The sequence below is a fragment of the Abramis brama genome (assembly GCF_963993115.1).
Source record: "Abramis brama genome assembly, chromosome: 7".
Classification (NCBI taxonomy): Eukaryota; Metazoa; Chordata; class Actinopteri; order Cypriniformes; family Leuciscidae; genus Abramis; species Abramis brama.
In genome coordinates this window covers 32,665,739-32,682,669 of record NC_139969.1, presented here as the reverse complement: position 1 = coordinate 32,682,669, position 16,931 = coordinate 32,665,739, and the positions used below count along the sequence as shown (strand labels likewise).

Below are 16,931 nucleotides of genomic sequence, written 5' to 3'. Positions count from 1 at the left end.
AACAACTTTCAGTGAGTTTTTTTCCCCGTGTGGTCAAAGGGTCATGTGAAGTACTGACTAGGGATGGCGAAAACTAAAAAAAAAACTTTCTTGACCGGCCACCGAGCCTCATTAGCCGGTTGAAACCGCTTAACCAATTAGTTTAAAATATGCTACGCTATTTGAAATAACAGCCATTTCGAGCCACGACTGCAATTTCACAACTCTGTCGCTCTGCCTCCCGCTCACACACACACTGCCCCTGCGCCGCCCTTCCACTCACGTCACTTTTTTTAAATCCCCTACAGCGCGAAACATGAGTCCCGCAAACGCAGCGCCGAGGAGCTTGTATGTAATCGGAGGACAAATGGCTCCTTAGTTCTCTTACGAGAGTCCTCTCGTACTGCGTTTTTATCAAAACGCTACGGGAAAAGTCTCTTTTCACGAAATACTGAAGCAAAAAATTATCCTTAATTTTCATACATGTAAAGCGCGTTGCAGCAGTAGTCAACTATGGCGAGACGGCTTGCTCGCTCATTGGCTGCTCTGCGGCAACTGCATAAGCCTATCGAGCGAGGCCTGAGGTGACGTCAGGCCAATGAGGGCGCTTCGCGCCCTCCTTGCCATTTCCCGCCGAGACGGGTGTGGCTAACCTCTATAAAAGGAGCTCGAAAAGGCTGATTCACTTGATTTTCATCTCTTCAGCGAAGCGCACGCATCGCTGGATCACGAGGAAGCAAGCGTCGTCTGAGGCAAGCACTTCAGCGGGACGAGCCACTTGAAGCCGCTGGCCTACGCCGCCTTCTACAGCCGTACCTGCTGCGCTTTCCGACGCATATCCTTTCATTATCCTTTTACTGTTCTTGTGTGTGTGTGTGTGTGTTCGCCTTGCGACACTCACCCCCTAAAAGAGCTGCGTCTTTTTAAAGATGCCTTCATGCGGCTCGTGCCGAGCCCCACTCACCGAGGGAGACCGCCATGTCATCTGCGTCTCCTGTTTGGGTGAGGACCATGCAGCGCTCGCGCTCGCTGACGGCGGCTGCCCTCACTGCGAGCTTTTGCCTATGGTGACTCTGCGGACTCGCCTGGCATTCTTCTCAGAGCCTGCATTCCCCGCCGCGCTGCCGCGCCGTAAGAAGCGCCGCTCGCAGCGGGTCCCGGAACCCGCTCCAGCCCGACTAAGCTCGCCGGTTTGCCCGCCTGCTTCACCGGCTTCTCCCGAATCACTTCCTGATGCTCAGCGCCCGCAGTCTGCCGCCGCTTCATCACAGGAAGTCGGTTCCGAGGCCGCGTCGGGGGAAAAGGATTCCTGTTCTCTGCTAGCTTCAGGCAGCGAGGACTGGGCGAGCTCCGAGGATCTCGCGCCTGCTGCCCGCAAGCCCACTACGAGAGCCAACATTGAGAGAGAGCTCATGCGAGTACTCGCGCTGGCCGCGGCGAGCCTCGGCCTCGAGTGGTCTGCTCCGGAGCTCCCCTCTCGCACCCGGCTGGATGGTAGCTTCCTCCCTGGTGAGCGCACTTCTCCGGATTCAAAGCCCGCTCCTTTTCTTCCTGAGCTGCATGAAGAAGTTGCGAAGGCCTGGAACGCGCCCTTCTCTGCGCGAACGCGCTCGTCTGTGTCACCAGCATTTTCCTCTCTGGATAATGCGAAAGACCGAGGCTACCTTTCACTTCCGCCGGTGGAACAGGCGATAGCAACCCACCTTTGCCCGCCCTCTGCTGGACGGCGGACTAAACCGGTGTTGCCTTCAAAAGCCTGCCGCATGACGTCGACGCTGCTCGCGCGAATTTTCTCCGCCGCTGGGCAGGCCGCGTCAGCGCTACACACCATGGCTACACTGCAGATATTTCAGGGTGATCTCCTCCGTAAGTTGGACGAGATGGGACCTGAGGCTATCTGCATCGCGGATTTGAGGAGCGCTTCAGATCTAACACTCCGCGCTACCAAGTCTGCTGCACAAGCCATGGGAAAGTGTATGGCTTCCGCCACTGTTGCTGAGAGGCATCTATGGCTGACGCTCACGGAGATGGCTGATTCCGAGCGCAACGCGTTTCTCGACGCCCCGCTGTCTTCCGCTGGCCTTTTCGGTTCTTCTCTCTCCGAGTTCGTGGAGAGATTTACTGAAGCCCAGAAAGCGTCTCAAGCCTTCAAGCACTTCCTCCCGAAGCGCTCTGGTTCTGCAGCGGGTCGTCAAAAACAGACTCCGCGGAGCTCTCAGCCTCAGCCCCCGCCTTCGGCCGCATCCTCACAGCAGCGACAGCAGCGCAGCTCCGGGCCCCGCTCTCGCTCAACCAGCCGACGCCCCGCTCCGCGCGGGCCGCGATCGAGGATTGTGGTGAAGCCGGAAGCCCCGAAGAAGTCCTAGCTCGCCTAGGAAAGCGCAGGTGTGTGAGTCCCGCTGCGGCCGGTCTCTCACCCAAGCGCGCCGCTGTTTCAGTCCCAAGACTTGCGACTGTTCCAGCGTTTTCTGCAAGATGCAAGCCTGCTCAGCCGCCCGCTTGCCTGCACACAAAAGCCGTTTTTACGGCTACCCAGATATATCCCGAAAAGAGTGTATTTTCTGGTGTCCCGGCCACGGCCGATGGTGCTATAAGTGTAGTGTCTATGCCCACTCCTCAGTGCCCATCTCTACACACAAGCACAGCCCTACACTTAGGGCTCGCGCACATAAAATCGACTCAGGTCGATTGCGCTTCCAACATAGTGAAAGTGCCCGCACAAACACTATGTCTCACAGGCCACAGGCTCTCTGTAAAAACGAGACCTGTGCGCGCTCGCTCTGCTCAGTCAGACAGTGCGCCCAAAGCAGTGAATGTGCCCGCTTCCCGCCCACATTTACTCGCAGACATGAGTCCCACGGGACCCGCTCAGCCCTCCCTCACTCAGTCAAGCGCTGTAGTAAGGTCGAGGACGAGCGCTCTGCCCGCTGTAATAAGCGCGCCCCCCGCCTCGAATGCCACAGGCATAATGCCTACGTTATCGCGCCCCGAAGCGCCTCTGTCGCACGGCGAGCAGAGCGCGCTTCGCATCCAGCCCTTAGCCAGCCATGCAGAAGCATGGGCAGCGCTTCCAGGGGTTTCGGACTGGGTGCTAGGCATTATAGAGAGAGGCTTCTCGCTACAGTTTTGTCGACGCCCTCCCCGCTTCACAGCGCGCGTCCAGACTACGGTGGTTTCAGAAGTAGCACACCTACTTCGCGCCGAAATATCAAAACTGATAAGCAAAGGGGCGATAGAGCGTGTTCCCCGAGCTCAAAGCGAAGGGGGGCTATACAGCAGATACTTTCTAGTCCCCAAAAAGGACGGCGGTGTCAGACCCATTCTGGATCTAAGACGGCTAAACAGAGTATTAGTGAAACGCAGTTTCAAAATGCTCACGACCAGCAAAATTCTCGCGCATGTTCGCCGAGAAGACTGGTTCATGTCGATAGATCTGAAGGACGCGTATTTTCAAATACAGATAGCATCACATCACAGGCGATACTTGAGATTCGCCTTCGAGGGTCAGACATACCAGTATACAGTCCTGCCTTTCGGCTTGTCCCTGGCACCTCGTACATTTACGAAATGCATGGACGCAGCGCTCGCTCCTCTCAGACTCAGAGGCATGCGAGTGCTGAACTATTTGGACGACTGGTTGATCCTAGCTCAATCACGATCTCAGCTCGTGAAGCACAGAACCATTTTACTCGATCACCTCGAGAATCTTGGTATCACGGTCAATTGGGCGAAGAGTTCACTGAACCCCAGTCAAACGATTTCGTTTCTGGGTATCGTTCTGGACTCGCAGTCTATGACGGCGCGGCTGTCGCCACAGCGCGCGCTGCACATTCAGCGCGCGGCGAAGTCTTTTCGCCGCGGCGTTTTCACCCCGCTCAGGAAGTTTCAAAGGATGCTGGGTCTCATGGCCTCAGCATCATCAGTTCTCCAGCTGGGCTTGCTCCGCATGCGCCCGCTGCAGTTCTGGTTGAAAGCGCGAGTAACGCGCGGAGCGTGGGTGTCCGGCCGGTTACGCCTCAAGATCAATCAAAGCTGTGTGACAGCCCTGATACCTTGGTTGGCGGACGGCTGGTACCAATCAGGTGTAAGCCTGGGGACTTCCTCGAGAGTGAGGATGGTGTCGACAGATGCATCCACCTCGGGATGGGGAGCGCTGCTCGAGGGCAGACCGTTCTTCGGCCTGTGGTCGGAACGAGAAAAGCTCCAACACATCAACTGCCTGGAAATGCTGGCAGTGCACAATGCGCTGACGCGTTTTTGTCCCCATATCAAGGACCAACACGTCGTAGTCCGTTCGGACAACACGGCCGTGGTGTCCTATATAAATCGCCAGGGCGGTCTGAAATCCACATCCCTGTACAGGCTGGCGAAACGCCTCCTAATATGGGCTCAGCACAATTTGCGCTCGCTGAGAGCAGTGCATGTGCCTGGGCTCCAGAATGTGGGCCCAGACAGACTGTCCAGGAACAACATTCCCCTGGGCGAATGGTCTCTACACCCACAAACAGTCCGGCTGTTGTGGGAGAGATTCGGCAGAGCGGAGGTGGACCTATTCGCGTCCCGCGAAAACGCTCATTGCCCCGTGTTCTTTTCCAAGAACGACAGCGCGCTGTCCCAGATGTGGCCGCGCTGCCCGTTATACGCTTTCCCCCCCGTCTCCCTCCTGCCACAGGTGTTAGAGCGGGTCAGGGAAACAGAATGCCCAGTGCTGCTTGTAGCACCGTTCTGGAGGAACCAAACATGGTTTCCAGTCCTGATGCAGCTAGCAGACTTCGCTCCATGGCCAGTGCCATTGAGGAGAGATCTCCTCTCGCAGGCCGGGGGCTCGATTTGGCACCCACACCCAGAGCTGTGGTCCCTTCATGCGTGGGTGCTCAACGGATATCCGTTGACCTCGCAGAGGGAGTGATAAATACCATCACTCAGGCCAGAGCGCCGTCGACTCGGCGGCTTTATGCCTCAAAGTGGTCGGTTTTCTCCGGCTGGTGTACAGCTCGGAGCCTATCACCTCTCGATTGTGAGGTGACGGAGGTTCTCTCCTTCCTACAGGAGCTGTTGGATAAGGGCAGATCCCCTTCCACGCTCAAAGTTTACGTGGCGGCTATTACAGCGTTCTCCGGAACAAAGCTGGGTCAGTCACTAGGAAGGAACGATTTAGTCATCCGCTTCCTCAGGGGAGCTAGGAGGCTGAATCCACCCAGACCTCCTTCAGTTCCTATGTGGGACCTTTCTACAGTCTTGACGGCCATGAAAGGTGCCCCTTTCGAGCCTATCCAATCTATTAGCCTCAAACATTTGTCTTTCAAAACAGTGTTTTTGATGGCTCTCGCTTCGGTGAAGCGCATAGGCGACCTGCACGCGCTCTCCGTGAGCCCAGCGTGCTTAGAGTTTGGACCTAATGACTCTAAAGTCATACTCAAACCTAAGCATGGCTATGTGCCAAAGTCCCTCAACACGCCGTTTCGGGCTCAGGTTATCTCCCTGTCTGCCCTGCCGGGGTCAAGTGAGGAAGGGGACTCAAGTTTTCTTTGCCCTGTTAGGGCTTTAAGAGCTTACGTGTCCCGCTCCGCTGTCTTCAGACAGACTGAGCAGCTTTTTGTCTCGTTCAGTGGACGTTCCAAGGGAATGGCTGTTTCGAAACAGAGCTTATCCAGATGGATAGTTGACGCCATAGCGCTGGCTTATACTGCCAAGGGCATTCAGTGCCCGTTGGGAGTCAGAGCGCACTCCACGAGGGGCGTTGCCTCCTCGTGGGCTTGGTCCAGCGGGATTTCCTTACAGGATATATGTACGGCGGCAGGCTGGGCCTCGCCGTCTACATTTATCAGGTTTTACAACCTAGAAGTTCCCGCCTTGCAGGCTAAGCTACTATCGGTGTAGTCGATTCAGCTGTTTAACTAGAACACTGAAATGGCATGCGCAACGCGCTACCGACTGTCTTATGGGCAGAATTGTGTAAGACCCACATTTCCCACATTCAGTTCAGGTTCCCCACCCTGTCTATGTGATGTCATATTCGCGTCTGCTGGCGCGACCATATAAGGACGGAGGGAATACCCTCTTGTCTCTAGACTCTCTCTGTGAGGTCATGTTTACGTCTGCGGACGTTACAGTTTAGGGAATTAAGGTCCCCCATCCCTTAATCCCGGATTCTTTGTGAGTCTATCTGGTGATTATGCACTGTACATCTGGCTTAGCTTCCAGTGATCGGTGTTTTTATCCCAGCACGCACGGCGTTTTACAAGGGGTTCCCGTAGCGTTTTGATAAAAACGCAGTACGAGAGGACTCTCGTAAGAGAACGTACTCGGTTACTAACGTAACCTCGGTTCTCTCTAGAAGAGGGAACGAGTACTGCGTTCTCTGCCGTGCGTACGGTTCACTCTGGTTCGCTTCGGCTATGAAAACCAAGTGAATCAGCCTTTTCGAGCTCCTTTTATAGAGGTTAGCCACACCCGTCTCGGCGGGAAATGGCAAGGATTGGCCTGACGTCACCTCAGGCCTCGCTCGATAGGCTTATGCAGTTGCCGCAGAGCAGCCAATGAGCGAGCAAGCCGTCTCGCCATAGTTGACTACTGCTGCAACGCGCTTTACATGTATGAAAATTAAGGATAATTTTTTGCTTCAGTATTTCGTGAAAAGAGACTTTTCCCGTAGCGTTTTGATAAAAACGCAGTACTCGTTCCCTCTTCTAGAGAGAACCGAGGTTACGTTAGTAACCGAGTACGTTTCGAAAAGGTTTGGGTACAAGGTGATCGCGTTGAAAATAAAGGCGTTTGTCTAGCGTTAGAAGCTCATTTGAAACATTGACAGCTTTTATTAATCATTTAAGAAAATGACAGCTCCGAAGAGACGCCGCTTTAGTTTGAGGTAGTGCTAACAATAATAAAGAAAGATGATGATCATCCTCACCTTATCTGTTACCACTGAAATGTAGATGTAATGTATTTCCAAATCTAAGCCCATCTTATGCGGAATGTTGCCTAATAGACTGCAACACGATAAAACCAATGGATAAAACAGGCACCTTCAGAAATCACTTTTTTTTTTTTTACCGACTACCGACAACTTTGATCGGTTAACGTTGATACGGTCAACCATCGGTCAAACAGTCATCGGTTAACATCCCTAGTACTGACCTGCACGCTCTCCTTTAAGCGTGTCCCACACGTTGCAGTTGAAGTCATCGTAGCCAGCGAGCAGCAGACGGCCACTCTTGGAGAAGGCCACGGAGGTGATGCCGCAGATAATGTTGTCATGCGAGTACATCATGAGTTCCTGGTCCGCACGAAGGTCAAACAAACGACAAGTCGCGTCGTCCGAGCCCGTGGTGAACGCATTCCCATTTGGAAAGAACTGAAAATAACGAGCACAATTAAAACTGGATGATATGAACATTTACACAATTTTGAACAAGTATTATGAAAGCGTTGCACAGGCTCAATAAGATTAAACCAGCATCAGAAACTGCTGAGGACTTTTCCTCTTTGACACTCACACAGACAGCATTTATATCAGACACGTGTCCAGTGAAAGACTGTCTGCACATCCCGTCTCGGATGTCCCACAGTTTGGAGGACGCGTCGCAGGCACCGGACACAAAGGTCTTCGAGTCAGGGCTGAGGGACAGGCTCATCACGTCCCCACTGTGCCCTGTGAATGTGGTGGTCTGCTGACCCGTCTCAATGTCCCAGAGAGCACTGCAGAGAGGAAGGACAGTTGGTTCACATTCAGTACAAGATCAAACAGACCTTGACAAAAGGGTTTTCAACTCTATCTTAGCAGTATCAACTCTTATCAGAGCTCAACAATAATGAGGGCACAGGGTAGGGCTGGGCGATTTGGACAAATCTTTCATATATTTTTCAGCTTAATGACGATATACGTTATACATCTGGGTACTTCTACAAAGTGGGCTAAATGTTCAGTTTTGTTTTGGGTGAATGAAGCTTGTTAAGCCCTTTGTTTCAGGGCAGAAGACTTCGGGCTGTGAAGGTTTCGTGGCTGGGTTTGCAGCAGCAATGCAAAGTTTAACTCTTCGAACTGCAGTTTATGGTGCTGTCGCAAATGCTGGGATTTGAAGTACGTCTGCTTTTGGATGCAACGTGTTTATGACATTCTCTACAGGTTAAATGGTATTGACCAGACCTTTTAAATCAGAATAATCTCCAAATAAATCAACTAGGGCCACAACTAATGATTATTTTCAGAATTGATTAATCGATTTCTTTTATCGAAAAAAATAATAATTCTGTATTACTTAGCAAACAAATAGACGCAAATAGTGAAAGCAAACATTCACTCAAATAACAAATAGAGTGAATGTATCCATGTAGGCTATGCTATACATGTATGTGCAAAACAACAAATAAACATTATAATCTAAAGCAAAAAAAGTTAAGTGTTAAATTCACTAAACTATATTTAAGAATAAAAACAAACACAGCCTAAAACATTAACAGGAACACACATTCACTCATTTTAACTGTAGTTACATTACATTTGATTTGCAAATTACTTGTGCCACAAGAAGATTTTAAACCTATATATTAACATCCAACAACAAATATGCAAAATGTATTATTATTGCGCTCCTTGTCTTACACTTAAAAAATAAATAAATATGCCTGTGTGTGTATATATAAATAAATGTATATAATAAAATAGCATACACAACAGCTATTCATATATCTGAACTATTTTAACAGTACTACTAAACATTGAGAAACAGTTCCTGCCCTTAGACCAGTGGTTCTCAATTCCAGTCCTCGTGACCCACTGCTCTGCACATTTTGTATGTCTCTCTTATCTGACATACTCAGTTCAGTTCATGGAGTCTCTCCTAATGAGCTGATGATCTGGTTCAGGTGTGTTAAATAAAGGATACATACAAAATGTGCAGAGCAGTGGGTCACGAGGACTGGAATTGAGAACCACTGCCTTAGACCAAATTAATTTGTTTCAGTTGACTTAGAAATCAGCATCATTCAAACAATTATCACACAATGTCATGAAAAATGCCCATCTGTGAAATTTTTCAATTATTACTCATTGCCTCTAGCTCAGCGATACATCATGTGATAAATGTAATGCATTCATGATAGAATAAAATATGTTGTTGAGGGTAAATAATCTATTAAAATGGTCATTCAAAGCTGTGATGGACTCACCATGTAGTATCTCCAGAACTGGTGACAATCTGACTATCGTCCAAAAAGCGACAACATGACAAATAACCTGGTGTGGAAAAAAAAAAAACGAGCTTCATCCCACTGCATGACAGATATAGCGATTAATGATGCTAATCTTGCCGTTGACAAGATTCACCTGTGTGTCCAGGCAGTTCTCTGGTGACTCTGACGTTGCCCTCACGGGTTTTAAGGCTGTAGATTGAGCAGATGTTGTCCAGGCCTCCACAGGCTACATAATTCCCTGAGGGAGCGTAGGCGCAGGTCATCACCCATGATGACCTTAATGGAATGGCATGCATCTGGAAAGAAACACAAAATAAAGTTGCAATTCCCTTTTGTTATACAGAATGAGACCAATGCAGAATCTGGAACAGCATACTACTCTTGCTCTTTCAGCCATGTAACGATATGGTAAAAATAGTAATGCTAGTAGATGATTCTGAATTCAGGACAAGAGATAGGATGTTCCACAGGTTTGAAGCAGCAAGAGGCTAAGTTGGATATATAAGCACATCCTATTTTATCTGCGTACATACAGAATGCTCATGTAAAGATACATAGACTGTAAAGCAAATCTGGGCTGCATGATTGTTTATATCATTGCAAAAATATAACTTATTATCGCACAGCTTATGCATATAGAACATTAAAATAAAGCGATATATACAGTATATAAGCTAATTTCAACAGCCTGATTTTTGTAATGTAAACTATTATCACCCAGCAACCTAATCTGCGAAATGCACTTTCTGTAAAGCTGCTTTGAAACAATATGTATTGTGAAAAGAGCCATATAAACCCATTTGACTTGAATAAGTATATGACAGAACTTTATTTTTGTGCAGACCCTTCCATTTTGATGGCTTTTGTAGTTAATATTTGCATTTTTTTTTTTAATTGTTAAACGCATAAGAGGTAACTGATTTTAATTTTAACTCTGACTTTACAGTTTATTATCCTTTAAAATCAAAGTATCAATTACAAACCTTGTTTGTGGTGTAGCTGTCCCAAATGATGAGTTTGCCATCTTGTGAGGCACTAACTAGTAACCTTAATGTTTAAAAAAGAAAACACACAAACACACACAGAAAAAGGGTTAAAGAGTAAACCGCTGTTGATAATCCAAAATGTCACAGATTAATAATTCAACAAGGAGAATATGTGGGAAATGATTGCAGCTTATAACATTAATACACATCATGGCATTTAAATGCGTGTGATAATATTCTTTAAATGACAAACACACTGCAGGCAACTATGGATACAAACTCCGTCCCCCTAACAATTGCGTCTCCTCCCTAAAGAACGGACGGAGAAAAGGTGAACGATAGAGGGAGGAAAAGAGAGACAGGAGCAGAAGGCAGCCTACATAATCCCAGAACACCCCTGGGTTGAGAGAGGCCTGCTGTATTATTCATTGAGTGTACACTGACAGAGCTGCAGGGTTCCTCTGAGAGAGCCCATCCTCCAGCCCCCTCAATCTCTCTCTGTCAACTGACCTGGAATCAGTGGCCCAGTGCATGGCATAGATTTTGGCTAAATGGCCTCGGAGGGTCCGCCTTGTTCTCATCTGGATCCTTCCGACTGAATCCAGACCAGCTGTAATCTAAACACACAAAAGAAATCTTCGTTTACAGTGACACTACAAAGCCAGCAGACGACATTTCAGTTATAGTGATCATCTAAAATTAACAGCACTGACTGAAGTGAAGACAAGCAGAAATGATGACATCATAAATCACAAAAAAAGCCCGGGCATGGGTTGGACGTTTAAATTTTGATGGAGGACTTGGCATGTACGAGGATGTTTAATATTTCAGTGCACTTAAGAGCGTGTTCAGCATGTACGTCAGTGGCTATTTTGCATGTCTGTGCTGAGCTCGGAGAACAGGAGAGCGGGAACCTCCACAGATGAGCGGGGTTACACCAGTGCCTCTCTTATGATGGAGGGGGACCCAGCAGAGCTGCTTACCTGGGACAGGCTGGAGTCGCTGCAGGCTTTCCTGGCATCCTGCAATGAGAACAGCAGCATGTCAGAGAGAACGGGGCTGAGGAAACGCATATAGAAGAACATCTGTGCGCTGGCACTCGGGTCCACACGAAGCTCGTATTCAACGTTTCAAAAACAACCAAAATTCTAGTAACCAAAGCTGATATATACTGTGCAAAGCAAGGCAACCAATATAAGAGGTGGGGTACAGATGTATACATAATTTAACAAAATACATCCTTCAACAATGAGGAAACAGGACATTAATATTAATCTTCTTTTATAGTATATTTTTAAAGAGGTTAAGCATATTTTTTTATAGCTGTGGGCAACACCTAGCTATAAATAAAATATGTGTCTCATGCTTGAAATCAGTCAATAAAACTAAAATTACCACTAAACAGTACCATATTTAAATGTGTTGTTATTCTTAAGAATGTATTTTGGCAGTTACACAATTATATATTATAGATCCTACAGCTGTAAGAGTTTAAGAATATAAAAAAATGGTTCACAGTCCAAAAGAGGCTGAGAACCCTTGATTTAGATGGTTTCTCAAAAGATAGTTGAATCTAGCACAAGGGAGAGCTTCCACTTGAGTACATGAGCTATACAGGCACCATTATCAGTGGCCATTGCAGATCAATTAATTAATCTGCAAATAATTAATCAGCACTCAAGGCCTCGCCTTACTTATACACCACCGTTCTGAAGTTTGGGGTTGATAAAAAATATGTGTTTTTGAAAAAATTTCTCTTCTGCTCACCAAGGCTGCATTTATTTGGTCAAAAACGCAGTAAAAACAATACTGTTAAATATTATTACAATTTAAAATGTTTTCCATATTATTATATTAGAAAATGTAATTTATTCCTGTGATGCAAAGCTGAATTCTCAGCAGCCATTACTCCAGTCTTCAGTGTCTTATGATCCTTATGATCTAATATGTGGTTTATTTTTGTGGAAACTGTGATAAATTTTTGTTCAGGATTCTTTAATGAATAGAAAGTTTAAGAGAACAGCATTTATTTGAAATGTAATTCTTTGTAACCATGTAAAAGAAGGATGCATTAAATAATCAATTTAATGCATCCTTGCTGAACAAAACAAAAAAAACTTTCGAAGGGCAGTAATGTGTATGTTGTTGTTGTGTAAAGAAGTGTCGATTAGGGATGGGCGTATCGATACTGATGTGAGTATCAAAAGTATCGATACTCAAATAAAAAAAATATCGATACTTGTTCAAGGTTTTTTTTCCCCAGTGATTTTGTTCAACAAGAAATGTAATGCGTAGGCTACAATATGCATTGAATTGTACAAATAAACTATAGCGAATAACTGTGTAGTAGAACCATTTTCCTGCTCATCGGAACACACGCAAACGCTGCAAGACAGAACCAATCAATCACAGAGAGTGTTCACTCCCTGCTGACGTAGTGTTCAAACAGGGCTGCGTTTCCCAGAAGTATCATAAGAAACCATTGATGCTTTTGGGGAAATGCAGCCCAAAACAATGCTTATCAGAGGACAGAAAAATCTTTGAGGTATTTCACAATAAACAAATTAAAATTTAAGCCGACATAGTTTGTGCAATTACATTTATTTAAATTGAATGTTAAAAGTTCATATTGATCATGTTCTATACTGTAACTAATGTTAATATAAATCATTACACTGAAAGCTTGCATTTTATGGGTGCAACAGCCTGTAAATGAACCACGGTTTTACTACAGTGGCCATAGCTCAACTATAGTACGTGTGGATTTTCATGGTTACCACAACAGTAAACATATTTTAACCATATGTAAACAAAAATATAATCTAATAAATTGCAATTAAGGTGTATTGAATGTTAAAATGACTTTGAAATATATTTATATATATCATGTTAAGTGGGTATCATAAACCATTTTACTCCTAGTAATTTAATAAACGTAATAATTTAAAGTTCAGTTTAGAGGTATCGTTATCGACGATACTGGCCTTTTAAAGTATCGGTATCGAAAAACAAATTAAGCGGTATCGCCCATCCCTAGTGTCGACATGAAGCCCTAGAAGCCATCCTTTGATCCGATTGGATGAGCAGTAAAGTTATGGGATCTTACTCTGATCTGATTGGCTGAGCAGAAAGTTATGGGATCTTACTCTGATCTGATTGGCTGAGCAGAAAGTTATGGGATCTTACTCTGATCTGATTGGCTGAGCAGAAAATTATGGGATCTTGCTCTGATCTGATTGGCTGAGCAGAAAGTTATGGGATCTTACTCTGATCTGATTGGCTGAGCAGAAAATTATGGGATCTTACTCTGATCTGATTGGCTGAGCAGAAAGTTATGGGATCTTACTCTGAACTGATTGGCTGAGCAGAAAATGATGGGATCTTACTCTGAACTGATTGGCTGAGCAGAAAATTATGGGATCTTACTCTGATCTGATTGGCTGAGCAGAAAGTTATGGGATCTTACTCTGAACTGATTGGCTGAGCAGAAAATGATGGGATCTTACTCTGAACTGATTGGCTGAGCAGAAAGTTATGGGATCTTACTCTGATCTGATTGCGCAGCTGCTCGGCCTCTTGCCGCAACTGCTCCAGCTCACTCATGGTCCTCCAGGTGTTTCACTCCCTTCCCAGCGTTGATAATACTGAAAACACACAAACATAAAGTCACATTAAGTAGTCAATAAAGGAAGTAAAACAGAGCACTCATGCTGGATCAATAATTCAAGCCACTCACACAAACAATATTCATTAGAAAGTCATGTCAGAGGTCACACAAGACAGTAAGATGGAGCCTTTGGATACAATTTGTGGTGAACACAGAAAGTGGTCCATCAATGTTTTCACTATACTGAATAGAACTAGCGGTTGAATCTTATAATGGGACCAAACCCTCCAGCTTTAGCACTGCAAACTGAAGAGCTGGGCACGCTGCGCTCCTTTGTTTAATGAGGGGCAACACTGCTTGGCACTGCCTACTAGTTCATTTCCCTAAAGATATAGCTAACGTCAGCTCAAAAAATGACAGCTAATCAAATTCTTTTAAACATTAAGAGGTTATATACAGTATGATACTCAATGGCCAGGGAAACAAAACTACACTCATTCAAAGGCCATATGTAAATATATCAAATATTTTTACATTTTTCATCTTGAAAAAAGTAAAACCAGCTAGTTCAGGCATATGAAATCCATTTTAATCCAAAATTTAATATATACATCCAGGCGTTTATAATCCTTAATCCAGATGTGCTAATCTCCCGTTTAAGATGTGACACAAAGCCTGTTAAAGCTTGTCGCGATAAACTGTAAATTAAATATCCACACAGGGACGAAAATGTAGGCTAACTGTTAAATTTGTATTGGTCACCGTGTTTAATGCGATAACACATAGTGTGTAATACTGATGTTCACGTAGATTCCACATTATTTGAAGTTAGCCAACTGTTTTGACAACATATAGAAGTAATATTACAAATGATATAAAAAAAACTAGGCCTACTTTTAGAATAAAGATTTAACACACAAACTCAATTCTTTCTAGCCAGATTATTTTAGAGCTGAGCATAACTTCTATTTTCAACACTTTTTCAGACTTTGCCTTTTAATGTTTGGAAATTATCATTTTAAAATGTCCAACCTTATCTAACTTACAGCTTTCAGTCTTATTGCAGGCTAACAGCAAACGCTGAGTAACTGAATATGACTTTGAATATGGTTTGATACAACATGGGAACACCCCTAGAGACTGTTCAGGACTACCCTGAGGTCAAATCTCTACATTTCAGCATAAGTTTTTTTTTGTTTTTGTTTTTAGGGAAGCACAGTAGCATGATTGCAAGCAATGTTGCTAAAAACAGGAAGACTGCTTGTCCCAACCCTAGCAGCCAAATTACAGGAAAAGCAATGATCTGTGTGCATTTTAAACAACAAGCTTTCCATCATAAGATACTGTAACGTACACATTAACTAACAACATTATACTATGAAATATTAATAACACACAAAAAGCTCAGGTTGATTTAAATAATGGAGCATCTTCTCAAGAGAGGGAAAAAAGTAAATCCAGCTAGTTCGGGCATATGAAATCCATTTTAATCCTAAATTTAATATGTAACGTTAACGTTACATGCGGGGGGTTTTAATCCTTAATCCAGATGTGCTAATCTCCCATTTAACCTATGACACTAAAAGCTCGTTAAAACTGGTCGCGATAAACTCGAAAAACGCAGTTGTAAATTAAATATCCACACAGTGACGAATATTTAATTGTTACATTTGTATTGGTCACCGGGTTTAATGCGATAAAACGTAGTGTGTAATACTGGTGTTCACGTAACGTACATTTCATATTATTCGAAGCTAGCCAACTGTTTTGACAACAAATTCAATACCACATGTTGCACGAGGCAGATACCTCTATATAACCCACTATTTATGCGACAAAAGGTATAAAAGACCCTTTCTCTGCGGAGTTGTCATCCGCAAAGTTAATCACAGAGTTATTATGATTTGGTTAGTTTGGTTAGCACGGTGGCTAGCGAGCGGTGACTGTATCATGTCAGTTACTCCAGACCACCACACAAACACTGACACATTACCTGATGTAAAAACACTACAAAATCCTCCTGCCGCGTGTAAGGGTTAGCAGACTTGTTTTCTTTTTCAAAATGTTAACGCGGTCATTTCGTTAATATCCAAAACAAGGCATCGGGCGCCAAATTTACTAGATTCAAGGCAATTCACACAGCGATTACCACACCCATACTGATATTGAGAGCATGGCAACAATTGGATGGAGGGGGAGGTACGAAACAGTTCAGAGTTTTTAAAAGAAGATATTCAGTGTACCTGCGTAAAAATGAGTCCGATGTGTCTCTTGTTGCTTTATATAGTATATTATTATGAAGCTAATTTATTTTTATCAAAAGAGTTTGCCATTTGTCTACGCCTACCTAATCAAGTCACCCGCGCTTGAAATGGTTCTGGCTATCAGCTTCCTCAATTATCAAAATGACTGAAGTAGTTTGATACATTTGGATGCAGTCACAGATTTGTAATAATAAAATACGCATGCATTAATTAGACTCGTAAAATATCCATGAGAATAGTGTGCTCTGCCATTTTAAAAGGCACACATATTATAATAAATAAATAAATGTGTTTACAATTAGCTACTTTCCATAAATATGAAAAATTAATGTCTATGATATTAGTTACTATTTTAGCAAAGTTTCTTTTTTTCCTTTTTTTTTTTTTAAGTGAACCTCGTCACAGCATAAGATTCCCACCTATTTAAAGCCACAGGATACACTGGGTGGTTGCCAGTTTGCCACTCCGAGAGACTATCAATTTCAGAGCCAATTTGTTTAAAACCTATTTGGCTAAAGTGAGTTATTTGGAATTAAATTTTAAAATGAATTATCATGTGATATTGGAGCAATATACAAATAAGCATTAGGCAATAGTGGCAAGAATGAAATCATCTGTGGCAATCGATGGGTTAAGAAATGCAATCCCCACACTCACTGCTTCATCATCTCACACTTGCTGATCTATAAACCCAGTCAAATGAAATATAATTAAGGTACAAAACCAGAATTAAGTGACATTTAGTCTTACCTAGTATGTTGAAGTCCACCAAGTGAGAGGTTGGTCAGTGGAAGCGCGTGGCTCCCTCTGTAGTGTGTGTGTGTGTGTGTGCCTGTGCTGATGGGAGCACTGGCACCGGGATAGGCAGTGGGGACTTTAGTTAATGGCCAGCACATCTACACT

The 16,931-nt window shown here is 44.7% G+C and overlaps 1 protein-coding gene across 2 annotated transcripts in view; it reads right to left on the bottom strand.

The window, feature by feature from the left end:
- Positions 1-16,931, bottom strand: part of gnb4a (guanine nucleotide binding protein (G protein), beta polypeptide 4a) — a 22,584-nt gene extending 5,653 nt beyond the window's left edge. The window contains exons 1-9 of one of the 2 annotated variants that reach the window (XM_084120245.1): positions 16,779-16,931; positions 13,704-13,801; positions 11,141-11,179; positions 10,668-10,774; positions 10,155-10,218; positions 9,305-9,467; positions 9,148-9,214; positions 7,476-7,677; positions 7,117-7,333 (exon numbers count right to left, since the gene is read on the bottom strand). In XM_084120245.1, the coding sequence (XP_083976371.1) occupies positions 7,117-7,333; positions 7,476-7,677; positions 9,148-9,214; positions 9,305-9,467; positions 10,155-10,218; positions 10,668-10,774; positions 11,141-11,179; positions 13,704-13,760 (916 nt within the window). In that variant the 5' untranslated portion in view covers positions 13,761-13,801; positions 16,779-16,931. Of the gene's footprint in view, positions 1-7,116; positions 7,334-7,475; positions 7,678-9,147; positions 9,215-9,304; positions 9,468-10,154; positions 10,219-10,667; positions 10,775-11,140; positions 11,180-13,703; positions 13,802-15,757; positions 15,938-16,778 lie in introns of those variants that run through there. The other variant, XM_084120244.1, reaches the window with a different exon arrangement.